Genomic DNA, 20,560 nt, shown 5'->3' on the forward strand with positions numbered 1-20,560 from the left:
GTTACTACATTTTGTTTTAATTCCAGTAACGTAACGATGGTAATGAAAACCGATCACATGTCAATTTTGTTTTGTTTTGTTTTAGTTCTTGTACCGTAACGAACGTGACGGAAAGTGACTGAATTTGCGTAGACTCGTCGCCTCAACGCCCGAGATCGCAACGCTCGGGTCTACCCAATGCTCGAGTTTCATAGATCAACGCTAACCCATTGGTTCACCCCGATTTTGATTTTTTTTTTTTTTTGCTTTTTAGTTCCGGTAATATAACACATGTAACCGAAACTGACCGAATTCGTGTCGACTTACCGTCTTAACCTCCGGAACTAACAACACTTGGGCTTATCACCGCTCGGGTTTTACTTACCTGTTGGCTGGGTAAATACTAATTGAAAAAATAAATAATTATACCAAACGACAAGCAACAAATTGAAAAATTAGCTACGAATTGTGCATAGTATAATTCGACCGTCATTATACTTTTTCCCTCAAATCTCAAGCAGAATTTAAATCTTTTATCATTATTTAAATTTATCTTTTTAATAATCTTATAGCCTTCTATATATAGGGCTTCGGTGATGGAGAAGAACTCACCGGTTAAGAAGTAACCATAGAAACGATGGAATTCACTATTTCTTTATCATTACTTAGATTTTTTAATACCTCGTTTCTGTAAAATATATACACGAATACTTTCTGTTTTCTCTGTCTCATTTGTCTTTAGAACTCTGGACACATCTCATATCAATAACCCGACCCCTATCGTCTAGAGGTAGTTTTAGACAAGTTTCTTTTGAAGTATATACACGCATGCCAAGTACTATGGTTCGTAACAATCTATCTTCCGGGACATATGATGATTCTTTCACCATTTGGGGCGTCAATTTACCTACTAAAGTATCACTTGTTTCCACCCAAGATCCCAGTATTACAATTTCATTTTTGTCTAACTTTCGGAGTAAATGGACTTCTCCATAGATTGGATTGAAAACTACACAAATGTTAGAGACAGACTCATAACTCTTAAATAAAAAACCATGCATGTGTTTATTAAAATGTTTAACAACAATTGATCCAAAATCATGTTACAATCAACTATATATGTTAAGAGTGCCATTTGTTAGTTTTCACAAACATGCATCATGTCCATTCACCTCATCACATTTATTAGCAAATCAAGTGGCATGTCAAACCCCATGTTTACAATGTCTCCTTGTTTGGCAAGGAATAGTGACAACTCTTTCCGCATAAAGTGCATACCACAACCCATTGCTCTTGAAAATCCTAACCACAAAGAAAAAGTTTTATGTCTATTTGGGGTTTGTTTAAAATCGTAGCCACTCATTAGAGCAAAATTTATGTTCAAGATATGTATGATTCTTTCTCATCTTTCTAATAATACTTAAATGACAAATCCATGGCATAACATGTGGGTTTATCAGATTATGTTAGTTTTTTAATGTTTTTTGATCCTACAATGTTTGTCCCTTATACGTAACCTATATTACGACCCAAAGGCCTAACATAAGTTAGTTATTTGGTGGTTGTCATAGCCTCGTAGGCCCTTTTATTTAGAATTTTTCATCATGTAACTATTGACTAGTCATGACATCAAATAATAGTTATATGTTACTTTTAGAGAAGTTCAATTTTTATACATTTGACTTTTTTGCGGTCTTAGTCAGGAAAAGATCAATCATTCTTCAAAAGAAGCAACACGAGTACTAGCTTGTATCGTTTTACAAAAAAGTAAATGGTGGTGAGGCCAAACATATATTTTACCTATCCAATTTTTGATAAGTCATAACATCATATGATAGTTCATATAAGGTTCGATCCATCATTTTCCAAGTCATCATACTCTTAACTTCTTACACGAATGCTGCAATTAAGGATTAAAAAGAAAAGAAAAGAAAACAAAAACAAAAATAAAAACAAACTCGAATAAAGGGAATATCTGAAACATATGAGACACGTATTTGGTATGGTAGTAGGTATAGTAATAGTTAGTTTTACTTATGAAAAACCATTGTTTAGTAGATTGTAAGTGTTACAGCCTTGTTAGTACCAATTACATTGAAAAGAATTTTGTATTGAACCAATTAGTTAGAGTTAAAAGTCAATTCAGTAACTATCTAATTTTAATATCATGGTATGAGCATGCATCCCACCAAAGGATTTTTTGTTTTCTTTTTCACGATCTCTAGGGAAACTGGGAAAGTTTATAGGCCTCACAACTTATAAATTCCTTTATAATTATGGACGGTGGTATCTTATAAAAGTTAATAAATTTCATTAGTTTTCAATTTTGGAAGTTACTTACAACCATTCATTTCCTAAGTGAATGGTCAAATGAATGCATACAATTTACCTTTGACATTACATGTCTCTTGTTACTTATTAACCAATACTTTTATTTGAGAAATATAACAAATGTCGTGTTTAATATGTATAACTTTTGCTTTTTAAATCAATTACAAAACATTTACTTAATAATATTTCCTTGACACAACTACATTTGATGCAGACCTTTTGAAAAAAATTGTACTTCAATTACTTTTGCCAAATCTAATAATTTTTACCACATAAAAACCTATTCTTGGTTACCTATGTCATGAACATTCCATAATATAACTAGCAAACCAAGTTATGTACATATCTACCTATCCTTGCTCAATTGGTCATGCCATTGGTCAGCCCGTGGCTGACTCTAATAAGTTTCACTGGTTTTTGCGTGGTCTAGGTTCTTCGTTTGCAAATTTTCCAGTTGCCATTCGTACTACCACCTCTTCCATGCCCTTTCGTGACCTTCTTGTTAGAATTTATGTGTGAATGTGAGTGAGTGTCCCACATCGGTGTGGGGATATAATGAGGAGTGGGATATAAAGGGAAACAAGTAGACTCCATTAAATCTGTTGTTACATTTTACTTGGACACCTACCCGCGCGCAGGGGGGGGTGGAAAATCGGGTTCTGGGTCAGGAAAATTTTCTGAACCAATGCGTCGCCCGCGCGACCTACGGACACGAATGCCGTTCGAAATAACCGGCTCTGCGTGACACCCGTTTTTGTGACTTGATCCGTTTTTTTTTTTATCTCATTCATCAAGTATCTGCTGCATTAAGAGATGTCATAAATCAATTCTTGATTGCTGCTTTAAGAGTATGTTTAATGAACAACTCTTCAGTGGCATATCTGTTATGGTCTTTAAATCAGGCTTTATGATCATGGTAATGACAACTCTTCAGTTGAAACACTGATGAGTATAAAACCCTCTTGATGCTACTGTTTTAGAGAGCTTAGAAACAGAAACACACAACTCACAGATCATATTCGCATTGAAGCCTACCGATCGATTTCAGGCAAGTGTTAGGTCCGGCAGTACGTCTTGGTGCTGTTCGAAACCGGCGTACCCTGGGAACAGACTCGGAATCTGTTTAAGGGAATTGTGTCAAACACAAGCCCGGTTCTTTGTGCTCGTTATTACTATTTCTTGTTTGCAGATTATCCAACAAACTTAAACAGATTATTATTATTATTTTTTTTACTGATGTTTTGCTCGATCGATTTCAGTGATGGATAATCAAACGTCTCAGTCAGTGTTTTCTGCTCCTGTTACGACCTCTGGTGTCGAGGGAGTTCCTCCGGTGTACACAACATCTGTTGCTGTTACCACTGCTTTGGTCGCACCGTTGCCTAATGCTGTGGCAACCCATGCTGAGCGACCCGAGAAGTTCAACGGAGTCAACTTTAAACGTTGGCAGCAGAAGATGCTGTTCTACTTAACGACATTGAATCTGGCTAGGTTCTTGTCTGAGACTGCTCCTGAGGTTGATGAGGACGCCATGACTGTTCATTCAGTCAGCGCGATGCATGCATGGAATCATTCTGATTTCCTATGCAGGAACTATGTCCTTAATGGATTGGTTGATTCACTTTACAATGTGTATTGTAAAGCAAAAACAGCTAAAGAGCTGTGGGAATCACTTGAACGAAAATATAAAACCGAGGATGCAGGTTCTAAGAAATTTGTGGTGGCCAAGTTCTTGAATTTTGCTATGGTCGACTCAAAAACTGTCATGAGTCAAGTTCAAGAATTGCAAGTCATTCTTCATGATGTTCATGCAGAAGGAATGGTGTTGAGTGAAACGTTCCAAGTAGCTGCTATCATTGAAAAATTGCCACCGAGTTGGATAGATTTCAAGAATTATTTGAAACATAAGCGAAAGGAAATGACAATTGAAGACTTGGTTGTACGTCTTCGTATTGAAGAAGATAATAAGGTTGCTATTAAAAAGAATGTCATTCCTGAAATTGCTAAGGCCAATGTGGTAGAGCATGGTAGATCATTTAAAGGCAATAACAATAACAAGCGAGGTGGGTTCAAGAAATCCAAAGGGTCGAATTTTGGACCCAAAGGAGGAATTATGAAAAGAAGATTCCAAGGGAAATGTTACAATTGTGATAAGCCTGGACATAAGGCTAGTGAATGCAAGCTTCCCAAGAAGGAGGTATCTAAACAGGCCAACATGATGAATGAGGTGGATAACCTGGTAGCCATGATTTCTGACCTCACAATGATGATTACTGAAGCAAATATGGTTGGGTCAGATAACCAGGAGTGGTGGGTTGATACCGGGGCCACCCGCCACGTGTGTGCTGATAAAAGTATGTTCAATACTTTTAAAGAAGTGACAAGTGAAGATAAACTTTTCATGGGTAACTCTGCCACTGCTGATATCAAAGGGGAAGGAAATGTGATCCTAAAGATGACTTCAGGAAAGGAACTTACATTGAGCAATGTGTTGTATGTTCCAGAGATTCGTAAGAATCTCGTGTCTGGATGGCAGTTAAACAAGTTTGGTTTTAAATTGGTGTTTGAGTCTGATAAAGTTGTGTTGACCAAAAATGGTATGTATGTTGGAAAGGGCTATGCTTTGCATGGTATGTTTAAACTAAATGTAATGGTTATCAATGGAATGAATAAGACTGGTTCTAGTTCTGCTTATTTGCTTGAGTCTTCTAACACGTGGCATGGTAGACTAGGTCATGTTAATTTTAATTCCATTCGTCACATGATAAAATTAAACTGCATACCAAAGATTGATATTGACTCAAACCATAAATGCGAAACTTGTGTAGAAGCAAAGCAAACTCGAACATCGTTCAAAAAGGTTGAACGAAATACAAGTCCACTTGAATTAATACACACAGATGTGTGTGACTTGAAAGCAATTCCTACGGGAAGTGGAAATAAATATTTCATAACGTTTATTGATGATAGCACGCGATTTTGCTATGTGTACTTACTCAAAAGTAAGGACGAGGCTATTGACAAATTTGTTTTGTTTAAAGCCGAAGTTGAAAATCAACTAAACCGAAAGATAAAAAAGGTAAGGAGTGATCGAGGTGGTGAGTATGTTTATCCTTTTGCAGATTTATGTGCAAAAAATGGGATTATACATGAACTTACTCCTCCTTACTCACCTCAATCGAATGGTATGGCGGAAAGGAAAAATCGAACCTTAAAAGAAATGATGAATGCCATGCTAATAAGCTCTGGGGTGAGAGAAGACATGTGGGGGGATGCGTTATTATCAGCAAATTTCATTCTAAATTTAATTCCCCGGAAAGAAAAGGATATCACTCCATACGAATTATGGACTGGAGACAGACCATCATATAAATATCTACGAGTGTGGGGGTGTCTGGCCAAGGTGGTAGTGACACCACCAAAGCGTTTGGTGATAGGTCCAAAAACCGTAGACTGTGTGTTTATCGGATACACTCAAATGCGTGGTCCTCTTAGGTTTATGGTGTATGACTCCAAAAACCCTGGAGTGTCCAAAGGCACCATATTGGAATCAAATGATGCTTCATGGTTTGAGCACATTTTTCCGTGTTTAAAAGGACCCAAAACGGACTTACAAAATTCATCCGAAAAGAATGTCCCAGACATGGAAAATATGTTCAGAGAAAAGGTTGGAAACAACGAATCTCAAGGACAATCTGAAATTGATAACAGTGATATTCGAAGGAGTAAAAGACAAAGAATCGAGAAATCGTTTGGTCCTGATTTCCTCACCTATATGGTTGAGGAAGAACCGCGAACTTATCAAGAAGCGGTAAACTCCTCAGATGGACCTCAATGGAAGGAGGCAATTAAAAGTGAAATAGATTCTATTTTACAGAATCATACTTGGGAGCTAGTGGATCTTCCTGCTAGATGTAAACCACTAGGATACCGATGGATTTTCAAGAAAAAATTGAAGCCAGATGGTACCATTGAGAAGTATAAGGCAAGATTGGTAATCAAAGGATTTAAACAACGAGAAGGACTGGATTACTTTGATACGTATTCGCCAGTAACGCGAATAACTTCCATCAGAATGGTGCTTGCCATTGCAGCTATTAGAAATTTGGAAGTTCATCAAATGGATGTGAAAACGGCTTTCTTAAATGGAAATCTAGAGGAAGAGATTTACATGGAGCAACCCGAAGGCTTTATAGCCAAGGGACAGGAAAAGAAAGTTTGCAAGCTTGTCAAATCTTTATATGGTTTAAAACAAGCTCCAAAACAATGGCATCAAAGGTTTGATCATGTCATGCTTAACTCCGGATTTAAGATAAATGAATGTGACAAGTGTATATATGTAAAAGATACACCAGACGGATATGTCATATTATGTTTGTATGTGGATGACATACTCATTGTAGGAAGCAATGAAAAAGTGATAACTGGAACAAAGAATATCCTGAGAGCAAGATTTGATATGAAGGATATGGGTTTAGCGGATGTGATTTTGGGCGTTAAAATCACGCGAATCCAGAATGGACTTGTTTTAAGTCAGTCTCATTATGTGGATAAAATTCTTGAGAAATTCAATGCAAATGACTCTAATGTGGCTAGAACTCCGATTGACACGAGTCAACATCTAGCCAAAAATCGAGGTGAGCCTGTGAACCAATTAGAGTATTCAAGAATTATAGGTAGCTTGATGTATCTAATGAGTTGTACCAGACCAGATTTAGCATATGCTGTAAGTAAACTCAGTAGATACACAAGCAATCCAAATGAAATTCATTGGAGGTGTGTGACAAGGGTGCTTAGGTACTTGAGATTCACACGAGACTACGGGCTGCAGTATAATAGATATCCAGCAGTTATTGAAGGTTACTGTGATGCAAATTGGATATCTGATACGAATGATTCCAGGGCAACGAGTGGATATGTGTTCACACTCGGAGGTGCAGCAATATCGTGGAAGTCGTCAAAGCAAACGGTTATTGCTAGATCCACGATGGAATCAGAATTCATCGCGTTGGATAAAGCAGGTGAAGAGGCAGAGTGGATACGTCAATTTGTTGAGGATATACCAAGGTGGCCGAAGCCGGCATCGGCCATATGCATACACTGTGATAGCCAATCGGCAATTGGCAGAGCTCATAGCACAATGTATAACGGTAAAAACAGACATATAAGACGTAGACATAATACGGTACGACAACTAATCTCTACAGGAGTTATCTCTGTTGACTATGTGAAGTCAAAAGATAACATTGCGGATCCGCTAACAAAAGGCTTAAATAGAGAGTTAGTTCAGAAGTCGTCCATGGGAATGGGACTAAAGCCCTTGAAAAATTAAGTTCATACGAAGGAAACCTAACTCAGCTGACTGGAGATCCCAAGATCTGAGTTCAATAGGACAACCTACTTGTAGGAACAGACGAGGTCACTGTGGGGAAGAATTGTTTAACACCCACCCTTTAAAAGGGGAGTTCACTAAAAAGATTTAGTAATCTTCCTAGTCCATTCCTAAAAGTGACAAAGCTTGAGGTTAAGTCTATGACTTTTAATGATTCGACTAAGGTTAACATTTCTAGTGAATCACCTATGTGAGAGAGAAGTGGGGTCGCTTCAAAGGGTATTGGCGGGGCACAATACCTAAGAGCTCTCACAGAACCAGGCACGTGTCCATGACCTTAACGGACACAACTATGAGGACTTGACGTTGTCAGGGAGAGTCTTGTGTGAAATGTACTGTCGTCCACATAAACGGCAAACGAGTTCAAAGACATCGAGTTCTACTCAGTGCTAGTGGGCCAAGTGCACTTCATAAGCGAAGGTTCAAAGAGTTAGATCTACCTATCGTATGCAAAACTCAACTGTTGAAATCGGAAGGGTAATGTTTCTGATAGTATCTCCCATTCATGTGGGGGATTGTTAGAATTTATGTGTGAATGTGAGTGAGTGTCCCACATCGGTGTGGGGATATAATGAGGAGTGGGATATAAAGGGAAACAAGTAGACTCCATTAAATCTGTTGTTACATTTTACTTGGACACCTACCCGCGCGCAGGGGGGGGTGGAAAATCGGGTTCTGGGTCAGGAAAATTTTCTGAACCAATGCGTCGCCCGCGCGACCTACGGACACGAATGCCGTTCGAAATAACCGGCTCTGCGTGACACCCGTTTTTGTGACTTGATCCGTTTTTTTTTTTTATCTCATTCATCAAGTATCTGCTGCATTAAGAGATGTCATAAATCAATTCTTGATTGCTGCTTTAAGAGTATGTTTAATGAACAACTCTTCAGTGGCATATCTGTTATGGTCTTTAAATCAGGCTTTATGATCATGGTAATGACAACTCTTCAGTTGAAACACTGATGAGTATAAAACCCTCTTGATGCTACTGTTTTAGAGAGCTTAGAAACAGAAACACACAACTCACAGATCATATTCGCATTGAAGCCTACCGATCGATTTCAGGCAAGTGTTAGGTCCGGCAGTACGTCTTGGTGCTGTTCGAAACCGGCGTACCCTGGGAACAGACTCGGAATCTGTTTAAGGGAATTGTGTCAAACACAAGCCCGGTTCTTTGTGCTCGTTATTACTATTTCTTGTTTGCAGATTATCCAACACTTCTAACCAAAGCCGAAGGTCATGAACAGCTCCTTCAATCGCTCACCCCACAAGTAGCCACTCCTGTTGCCTTTGCAGCACAACAACGCCCTCGTAACTCACATCAAAAGACAAGCAAGAACCGACCTCACTCCTATGCACGTGCTTCTCAATCTTCCTCCCGTGGTTCTCGTTGCCCTCCTCATTTTCAACTATGCCGAACTAACGGACATTATGAAAATAATTGTCCCAACTTGGCTTCCTGTGCTTCTGCCTCCAATAATGAGGCTAATTTGGATCAAGCCTTTCAAGCCCAGTGCCATGTCAGCACGGGCTCTCCGGATAGGGTAGCGGACTCCAGTGCTACAACTCACATGGCGAACTCCACCGGACCTCTTCACATCACCAAACCTTATTCGGGTAATTCTAATGTTACCTTCGGTAATGGTAATTCGTTACCGATTTCACATACCGGCCATTATTCCTTGAATAAAAACCTATCTTTAAATGATGTCTTGGTCATTCCTAAACTCATAAAAAATCTATCATCTGTAAGCCAATTAACCAATGATTATCCCGTTGACGTTTTGTTTTCTCAACCTTTTTTTACTATTCAGGACCGCAAAACAAGTCAACCCCTAGCTCAAGGTTGGTGTGAAAACGGGCCATATGTACTCCGGGATGGAAATCTTGCCTTGTTGCTTCTGTTTCCACAAATAAAGTTTCATTTGTATTATGGCATTTTCGTTTAGGTCATGTGGCATCTGATACTCTTAAATTTTTGGATAAATGTGGTTGTTTATCTGTTACCTCTATTTTGCCTAAACCAATTACTTGTTCATCATGGCAACTTGCCAAGGCTCATAAGATGCCTTTTGATTTAAATGGAAACGTTCTTTGCACCCAGTAGACCTTGTTCATTGTGATCTATGGGTCCATCACCAATTATGAGTGTTGATGGATACTGTTATTTTGTGGTTTTTATAGATGATCACTCGCGTTTTTCATGGTTTTATCCTTTAAAAACCAAAACTGCTTTTTATTCGATATTATCCACATTCTTACGTCTCGTTCAAACACAATTTTCAAGGAAAGTAAAGGTGTTTCAAAGTGATGGTGACACATATCTTTGATGAAAATGGGAGATTTCATAGGCTTTCATGCCCGCATACTCCTCCACAAAATGGTCGAGCTGAACGAAAGCACCGTCACATTGTTGAGACTAGTCTAGCCATGTTATTTCATGCTCATATCCCGGCTACCTATTGGGTTGAGGCATTTAGCTCCGCCACTTAAGTAATCAATCGCTTACCCTCTGATGTTTTACAAAACAAATCACCATTTGAAATGTTATATGCTACAACAACGGCATATGCCAGCTTCCGGGTCTTTGGTTGTTGAGTATACCCGTATCTCCTTGATTAGTACTCCTCACATAAGTTGGCACCTCGTAGTATCCTATGTATATTTTTTATACTTTTATCATTATTATTTCCCTCTCCTTCAATTACAACCACTTTCAGAAAATATTAAAATATTATACAATGTGAACAATGTAACCCCAAATTTAACTTTCTCGTATAACGTTTTCCCTCTCCTTGACTCACAACCACTTATAACCGTATCATATAATTTACAAATTCCCCTCATATATTTTTTTAGGAAATAGGTTGAGAATGTTCATATGATGTGTAATTTAGAAGAATGTTACAAATGATTTAGTAGTAGTTCATTTACGTCACGGTTACAACATTTAACCAAAATGTTAATGATTTAACTTTTCTAGCCGTAATTATATTTAAAAACTATAAGCGGCAAAATAAATTTATTTTTTAACATTACTAATTTAAAGTGAAATATGTTGAGAAAGTAATATTTATAAAGCCTTAAAGGTATATATAGTGAAAATATGAGTGGTGGTAGAAGTTTATAAATCTTGGAATAGAAGGCATGAATTTATAGTAGTAATTAACAAGTTCTGGTAATGGAAAATCATTTAAATTATTATTTTTTTCTTTGACCATCAAATTTATGGCTTTTATACTTACAACTATGATTGAATTTTAATTTTTAAATCACTTAATTAGAAAACAAAAACAAAAAAGCAGATTAATAATTTGGATTAATGCATATGTGGATCCTATGTAGGCATCTTAGTGTGGTAATGCCCACAATAGATTTGGTTTAATAAAGTAGGAAGATAAAAGAAGAGAGAGAAAATTAAAATTTTTATTATAAATGGTTATTAGATTATGTGTAGTGGAGAAGTTATAAAATGAAGCATTTTGTGACATGTGATCTACAATCAATAAGCGGGGGCGGATTTACGTATTCGATTGCGGGTTTACGGGAGCCCACTGAGTTTCGGATTTTATATAGAATGCCTATATAAAATATGAAAGTGCACCCATATGTAAATTATAAGTGAACATATAGACAAAGTAGTATTATGTTGTAGTGGTAAACTCCACACGTTCTTAGTTTGAGTACTTGGGTTCAATTCTCTCCTACAACAAGTTCTGTTATTTTTGTTCTTTTTTCTATAAACTTGGTTACTTAGTTAGATGCAACTCTTTATATTATATATTCTGCTTTGAAGAACTTAGTCTATGCATATGATTTTTCTGAATTCCATATTATAGTTGAAGTTAATATATTTTCATCATATGCAATATATACCCTGCTAAAGTAAATTATGACCCTTTACATTTTTTAATTAAGAATCGGTATCGGCTTAATAACAAAAATCAGCATTTTAACATGTAAAAGTCTCCGATGAAACGCGCCTCAAAGCCAAATAGTTATGAATACTAAGAGATATTATATGTTTTCTTTTAATTTATAATAAGGATGTTTGTTTTTTTTTGTTATTGTGTATTTTTGTTATGTGGTAACCCTTAACCGACCCGACCCGACCCGAGTTTTCGAACCGATCCGAACAGTCGAGCTAACCAGAATAGTGAATCCACTGTATTTAATCAAATGTTAGTTATTATATGTTTATTATAACACCAACTTTTAACTCCTGTATTACGGGGTTGTTTTACATTATTATTCGATTATAATATTTATATATTATTGAATTTTAATTTTATTTATTGCAAGGAAACTAATAATATACTTAAGATTTGATGATGAAAGTATTTCATAAATAAATGAGATGTTATAAAATGGGTTTGGTGATACTCATGACCCACTTATTTATTTTACTGTAAAGTAACATCTTTTTTTTAAATTGAACTGACTCAATTCTTGGGCAATCGCACCAAAAACTCGAGTTCCTTTTGGATTTCCTTCTTAATCAATCACAAGTACATCATTGTCATCATATCGTATTATCATACCGTTGTCACGTTTAAGTTCTTTACTAGTATGTGCAATTACAGCTCTTACCACCTCTGATATTTCTAGAGGCATGTTTGGAACTGCGTCTTTGATAACAGCAACAATAACGTCACCAATATGAGCATATCAACGATTGCTAGCTCCTATGACTCGAATACACATAAATTCTCGAGCCACGGTGTTATCTGCTACATTCAAATGGGTCTGAGGTTGAATCATATCATTTTATTTTATTTTTTTTATTTGTTTTTTACAATACAAAGTTCTTTACAATAAAAAGTTCGAAGAAAAAAAGAAATATTATTTGTTTAAAAAAGAAACACGCACCCGCTATTTTTAAGGTCTATTTCTTTTTTATCCCGAAATGATGAATTGAGCTCGTATAGGCATTTTAGACGCTACTATTGAAATAGCCATTCTGGCTATATTTTCTGTTACTCCACTCATTTCATAAAGGATTCGACCTAGTTTAACAACAGCTACCCAATATTCGGGAGAGCCTTTACCTGAACGGCCTTACTGTAACCGGTTTATCTGAAAATATACGGACCCATATTTTTCCACCGCGACGTGCATTTCGTGTCATTGCTCGTCGACTTGCTTCTATTTGTCTAGATGTGATCCAAGCGGGTTCAAGTGCCTGAAGAGCGTATTTACCAAAACAAATAGTATTACCTCGATAAGACATTCCCTTCATTCTTTCTCTATGTTGTTTACTGAATGTGGTTCTTTTGGGTTATAGTTGATGGTTTTTTTTTTAATTTCATCTCTACTACAAAATTGGACGTGAGAGTTTCTTCTCATCTAGCTCCTCGTGAATAAATCAATTCAAATTCAAGATTTTGAATTCAGTTCATATAGAAAATAAGTTGAATTAAGTTTAATAAATAATATACTGAATCATGGATTTCATTTAATCTAGATCAAATATATTGTTAATTTGTATATCTTTTTTTATTGATAACTAAATCCCACTGGAAAAAGTTTCTAGATTGTCACTGTAAGTAAGTGATGTGTTTTTGTTTATGGGTGTAATGATGTTGCAACCCTATATATATATATATATATATATATATATGGGATGGATCATGCGAGAAGCCAAGTTACAGCGTGAAATGCGAATCAATTTGGACCATTGTTTATGTGTAATTATGAAAATATTAATTTACCAATATATTAATGAAGAAGGGTACTTTAGTATTTGTTTTTTAGACTTTTCAAAGTAAACTTAAGTAATTAATAACATTTATTTGTTATTATTACTAACTAATTGAAAATTACCTATAATTTATTTTAATTTTATTAATTGATGTTATTGATCAAAATAATGTTAAACAAATATAATTTTAATCAAACACTATAATATCTTCAATCATATTTCTTTAAATGTGTTAATATTATATATTGCCTACACAAATTTAAGTATTATATACACATGATTGTGTAGGTGGAATCACAAATGCGTATGTAAAATTTTACAATTGTAGGTGGTTTACTTGATTTATTATTTATTATATGTAGTATAATATGAAAAATCAAAAAAATAATTTATTTTGTATTGTGTAAGGTTTATATATATGTACTATTTAAGTGGTATCACGAATGTGTATGTGAAAATTTCTAAGTATAGGTTATTATCATTATTCGTTATTTATTTTATATAGTTTAAAGTAATAAAAAAAGTTTATTTCTTACTATGTAGGTTCGCATACGTACTGTGTAGGTACGTATATGTACTGTGTATATGGTATTTCGAATTATGTATGTATAACTTTTATCGTGTGTAGGTTCGTATGTACTGTGTAATTTCATATATTATTGTGTAGGTTAATATACGTATTGTATATGTGGTGTTTCCAATGGTGTATGTATAATTTTTATCGTGTGTATGTTCATTTATGTACTGTATAAGCTCGTATATTTACTATGCATGTGGTATTTTGAATTGTGTATGTGTAATTTTATTCATGTGTATGTTCATTTATGTAGCGTGTAATTTGTCGGCGCTATTGAATTTAAGAACTATTATCTGGATAAAGGTATGGAATTCAAATTATGAGAAATAATATTGATAAATCAACAAAATTGAATTTGATAAAATATCAAGAAAAGAATTTAATATAGGTTGATTCGGCTATATCTAAAAAATATAAAAAAAATTAATTGTAACTTCTCCATACATTATGACCTACCAAATATGAAGAAATGCATATTTTACTATAAAACCTTTGTCATTAAATAAATGATAAAATGAAAGAAAAAATATGATTTGTTAGATTTATTTCTTGCACTTCTTCAATAAAAAACACTTCTGAAATGAACCTAATCATATATATATATATATATATATATATATATATATATTGATTTCTTTTGAGAAACACTTTGAGCTTTAAGAACTCAACGTAACAATTTTTTTTTGAATTTTTTTACATATATGTAATATGTAAGTGTAAGTAACGTGAAAAAGATTACAGTAATTTTTTACACACCGAATCGACTTTTTACACATATGTAACTAACATTTAAACTTGTGTAATCATCAAAAAAATTTATTATCTCTCTTTATTCATTTTTAATTAAATTTAATCATAGACACATATTCTATGTTTATTTAATTAAATGTGTGATCCATATTGAGTTCTTAAGTTTTGCAACTCAATACACACACAACAATAAAATAATAATATTTTCTCAAACCTCGCAGACGACAAAAACCCGTCGCCGAGGGGGCGGTGTTCTCACCCTCACGCCCCTTGTCGCCTATATTGCCCCACTACGCATACCTTTAAATCTTAAAGTTAACCATAATTAATATTGTTAGTAGATTAAGGTGTGAAAAGAAAAATTATTCTTGTTTTCAGTGCCATTCCAAACTTTTTGCCATTATATAAACGCTTCCTTGACATGATTTCTAATTCACATTCCAACATAGTATTTCTTCAACATCAGTAACCATGTCTTTAGCTAGCATTCTCATTGTCTCCATGCTCATAGTCATATGTGTTGGTATGTTTTTAAACAAGAAATCTTCTAGCAACTCACATTCATTACCACCTGGCCCAACCCCTTTAGCGTTTTTCGGATGCATCATCCAAATGCTTCTAAATAAACCAACTTTCCGATGGATCCATAAGCTTATGGACCAGTTTGACACCCCAATCCTTTGCATCCGTCTAGGACCATCAACCCACATCATTGCGGTTTCATCAACAGATATTGCATGTGAGCTCCTCAAGAGGCAAGATGACATATTCATTTCAAGGCCAGATGCCATTTCAGCCTATGTGGCAAGTGGTGGATATCTCACTACAGTCATGTCCCCATTTGGGGAACAATGGATGAAGATGAGAAGAGTTGTAAGTCGGGAGCTGCTTTCACCATCAATACAAAAATGGCTCCAACCGAAACGTGACGAAGAAGCAGATCAACTGCTTAGCTACATATGCAACCAAATAGAGAAACAAGATGCTATCATTGAAGGGGCGTTAATAAACGTTCGTGCGGTTACCCGTCACTTCTTTACAAACGTAATGATGAGTATTATTTTCGGGAAAAGATTATTTGGGCGGGAAATGGAAGATGGAGGGCCAAGTGAAGAAGAAGCCCAACATGTTGATGCGTTCTTTAACATTCTGGAGTATATTTACGCGTTTAGCATCACCGATTACTTCCCATGGTTAAGAGGGAAGATTGACTTGGATGGCCATGAAAAGATAGTAAGGACTGCAATCGAAACTATTAGGAAGTCTCAAGATCCATTGGTCGATGAACGAATTCGAATGTGGAGCAACGGAGCTAGAAAGGAAAAATGTGATATGCTTGATGTTCTTATTAAACTTGAGAATCCTAAGCTTACGCCAGAGGAGATTAAAGCCCAAATTGTTGTAAGTTTAAAGTCTCTCGCATGCATATGACACACTTTGAGGCTGATTGTTATTGTTAGTATTATAATTGTCTTTATTTCTAATACTATATATAAAGACTAGTTTTGGTTAGTATAATAATACTGTTAACGTTAATATACTTAAGCATAATAAAAATAATTTAATGACTAATTAATTACATGATTATCTTGAATTTATCATGACAAATGTTAACTATGTTATAATAAAATCTAAAGTATCCGCGTCTTATATATTTTTAGGAAGTAATGATCGCTGCAATTGATAATACATCTAATGCAATAGAATGGGCAATGGCAGAGATGATCAATGAACCTATGATCCTAAAGAGGGCAGTCGAGGAGTTGGAGAACATAGTAGGTCACCAAAAGCTAGTTGAAGAGCAAGACATACCCCAACTCAATTATATAAAAGCATGCATCAAGGAAGCTTTTAGGTTGCACCCTTTTGCACCTTTTATGCCACCCCATCTTTCATTATCGGATACTACGGTTGCTGGTTATTTTATACCCAAGGGTAGCCATGTATTCGTAAGTCGGTATGGGTTGGGAAGGAATGCAAATGTGTGGGTGGATCCATTGCGGTTTAACCCAGATCGACATCTATGTGGAGAAGGAAAACAAGTGGTTCTTTCAGATGATAACTTAAGGTTGATCTCGTTTGGCACGGGGAAACGTGGTTGTCCAGCAGTAACATCAGGCACAATTATAGTTACAATGGCGTTTGCAAGGATGCTCCACGGATTCACTTGGGAGGCCTCGGGCAATAAACATTCTATTGATCTTGTTGAAAATCTTGATGACATTCAGTTGGCTAAACCACTCGTGGTAATTGCTAAGCCAAGGCTGCCACGTTACATGTACCCTGCATATTGACTAGAAAAAGTACCGGTTTCGACAACGAAAATGTCATAAATAAGAGCATTATCTCATTCTTTTGCAAGGTCATCTTCAAATCGTTATATGCAAGTTCATGTGAAATATAAGTTCCTTTATATCGTCCCAAACTTATAATTCCAAATTCTGCTTTACACACACACACAGATATATATATATAACAAGTAAATTTTTCCTAAAAAGTGTAGAAAGTGTGCTTTCACCCATTAGATCTAATAAAACACACCGCACAAGAAACACACTTTCCATATCCACCGTTAGATCAACATATCTAACACAACACATTACTTCTTACACTTTTTAGACACACTCCACTTCTTATTTTAACTCCACCATATATATATATATATATATTGGGGTGAGATCAAGAGAGAACTAGAGAACTTTATTATAACCATTGATCTTAAATGATCAAGGGCTTAAAAGGAGGATAAATTAGAAAAATAAGAGGTTTTTTAAAGAAAGGAGAGCAAGATTGGAATTTGAGAAATTTGATTCAGTACTAATTGTTTCCTTATATTACTCAAACTTAGACCATAACTCTCAATTCTCTCAATTGGCCATGAAGCAAAAACTAGGGTTTATGAAGATTGACAGTTTAATCTTCTAATTTGTCTAATTGACTACAATATCAAGCAAAAAAGAACACAAATAGGTATACGATTGTAACCATTGATTTTCTGTATTTTTAGTGTCAATTGAGTGTATTAAACACAAATAGGTATTCGATATGCTCCGTTTTTTTGTTTAATCGAGTAACGGTATAGCGTGGTTGAACATTAGCTTGTAGAATGATGCATATATTGACTAATAAATATATTTAACATGATTTTTCAAGTATTGCATATATGTTAGACTGCATACTACTTGTATATGCAGTGTTGATGCATTGCGTATATGCATTTTATATACATAGTTCCGATTGTCGTTCAATTTACACATTATCAGTGTTAAATAGGTGCTAGTAGTTCGATCATCGAATTTGTCCAATCAATCGTGATGAAATCAAGCAGAAAGTTGAAGAATACTAACATGCACGTACTCATAATCGTTCAATTCACACATTATAAGTGTCAATTAGGTGCATTACATGCATATAGTGTGGATCCTCTGTTTTTTTATCAAATTTGTGAACGATCGTATACGTATTATCATATTTTGATATTACTTTAGATGTCTTACATGAGTACTCAGATATGATATATATATAGGGAGAGGATCATGAGAGAACTTCATGTTATGGGAAGAACTAAAGAATTAATAATAAAGTATTTTTAATTTAATTAAAAAAAATTAAAATTTTTTTCTTTCATCCTTTTTTTATGTTGTTATTCTTCATCACAAAAAAATATAAAAATTAAAAAAAACAAAAAAAAAACCGTTGTAATGCATATATGCAATACATTGACTTTTTTATAATGCATATGTGCAATAGTGTGCATTTTGATATTTGAAATAGTGTTGAATAGCATATATATATAGTTGTTTGTATTGTATATTTGCAATAGTGTTATATTATATACAAAAATTTAAAAAAATCGATATAGTGCATATGTGCATTAGTATTGTATTACATATATGCAATAATGTGTTTTGCATACAATTATTGCTTAACGTTTTTCTTTCAACAGAAAAGTCCACATGAAACGAGAAAAATCATCGATCAAGAAGAACACATAACGATTTCCAGCTATAGTAGCATGAGAGATGGGCCCGCATAAATCTCCATGGATTATTTCCAATCGGGTAGCTCTGAAAATCGCTGATTTCGGAAACGGTTTCGTACTTTGCTTCCCGACTAAGCACGAGTCACAAATTTGATTTTCTTGATCAAATTTCGGCATTCCAATAACCATATTAGTTTTCACCATTTGTTTCATAGACTCGAAATTTAGGTGTCCTAGTTTCACGTGCCAAAGCCAATTCTCGTTATCAATTCGGGCCTGTAAACACATTGGTTTCCCCGTTTTTAATTTAATTGTATAAAGACGATTCTTGAATTGAGTAACCCGCACAAAAAATTTTCATTGATCATCGTATATTAACAAGTAATCGTCTTTCATACGAATATCACAACCACTTTATGTTGCTTGCCCAACACTAATAATATTACTTTTTATACTAGGAATATAATAAATGTCGGTCAATAATCGTTGCTCCCCCATTTTACCGACTAGCAATATCGACCATTTCTAACAAACATCAACATAAGACCCATTTCCGAATTTATCTTTGCAACTAGCAGGCTTATTTAATTCAGAGAAAAAATATAAATTACCCGTCTCATATGGTAGCTCGCTAAGCTATCCAAATACCAAAAGTCATGTTCGTTCGAACCATCCTCGTAATCTTTTGGTAAACCTTATGTTCATTCAATTACACTTTTTATTGAACACATTGCACCATATAGATGGACATGTCTTCTTTTGCGTCGGCCAAATTTTCTTGATTATCTTTTCTTCATTTCGGACACCTGGAAACGAAGTGACTAAATTCATCACAATGAAAACATTGAACTTTAGAGTAATCCTTTTTACCCATATGTTTATCCCCTTCATAGACCCTCCTTGTGAACCATGATTCTGATTGCCACGTCCATTACCATGTCCTCGGTTCAAACCTTTCCCGTGCCCTACTCGATTTGCGTGAAAACTACTTTGAATTCGAAGAGATTCGGAATTATTAAACAAAATTTTGCCTTCCTCATAAGACAACATATGTCCTTTGATATGTTCACCCAACCTGAGGTGAAAATGCCGGGGCGTGAGCTGATTGCTCACAGCTCTCAATGTATTATCATGCAATATTAAAAGTGGAAATATCTATTTAGTTTAATTAAATAATCAAGTACATCAAACTCATAAACAAACAAGTAAAATAAACATCCAAAATTAAATTCTTGTATCTTCTTCTCTGTAACATCCTAAAATGATTCTAGTATTAAATAAAGAAAGTTGCGTTTAGTTATCGAGTGTTAATAATTAATTTATGCTAAATAAAGAAAAGATCATGGATTGGGATTAAATAAGATGGATTAAAGGGTAATGGGCTTTAGGTCCATGGGCCTTGGGGAATATAAATATCCTCCTAAACCACCATAAAACCCTAAACCTCATTTCATTCCATCTTAATCTCTACACACTCCAAACACACACACACCATACGCGGCTGAGCGAGAGAGGGGTGAAGTCTGAGCAAGAAAACGTGATTCAAGATTTATACAAGATCCAAAGTTCATAAGCTAGCTAACCGAGAACAAAACGAAAACATAAAGGTATGATTTCGATCTTAAAGTTCATATTTTAATAGACGGTTAGCCATGAAACTTGAAACTATAATAGATCGGGTCTAAACGAAACGTAAAGTAACGAACTTGAAGCTAGCACGAATCCAATGAACCCATAAACAGATATGGTTCGTATAGGATAACCGTAAATCTTGTATTGAACGTTTTTGAACTTAAAGGTCCAAACTTTACGTGTTTTCGGGTCAAACCTTATCCAAAAACGACAATA

General features: G+C 35.1%; 1 protein-coding gene across 1 annotated transcript; it reads left to right on the forward strand.

Annotated features, from left to right (window-relative positions):
- The first annotated feature begins 15,134 nt into the window (after positions 1-15,134).
- On the forward strand, positions 15,135-17,173 carry LOC143620895 (phenylalanine N-monooxygenase CYP79D16-like). Its single transcript, XM_077092477.1, has 2 exons — positions 15,135-16,131; positions 16,392-17,173. Exons 1-2 carry the CDS (start codon positions 15,202-15,204, stop codon positions 17,022-17,024), a joined length of 1,563 nt encoding a protein of 520 aa, XP_076948592.1. The 5' UTR covers positions 15,135-15,201; the 3' UTR covers positions 17,025-17,173.
- The last annotated feature ends 3,387 nt before the right edge of the window (positions 17,174-20,560 follow it).

This window comes from Bidens hawaiensis, unplaced genomic scaffold (assembly GCF_021521415.1).
Source record: "Bidens hawaiensis isolate Kalapana, Puna unplaced genomic scaffold, B.hawaiensis_p1.1 tig00002735_1, whole genome shotgun sequence".
NCBI classification, from domain to species: Eukaryota; Viridiplantae; Streptophyta; class Magnoliopsida; order Asterales; family Asteraceae; genus Bidens; species Bidens hawaiensis.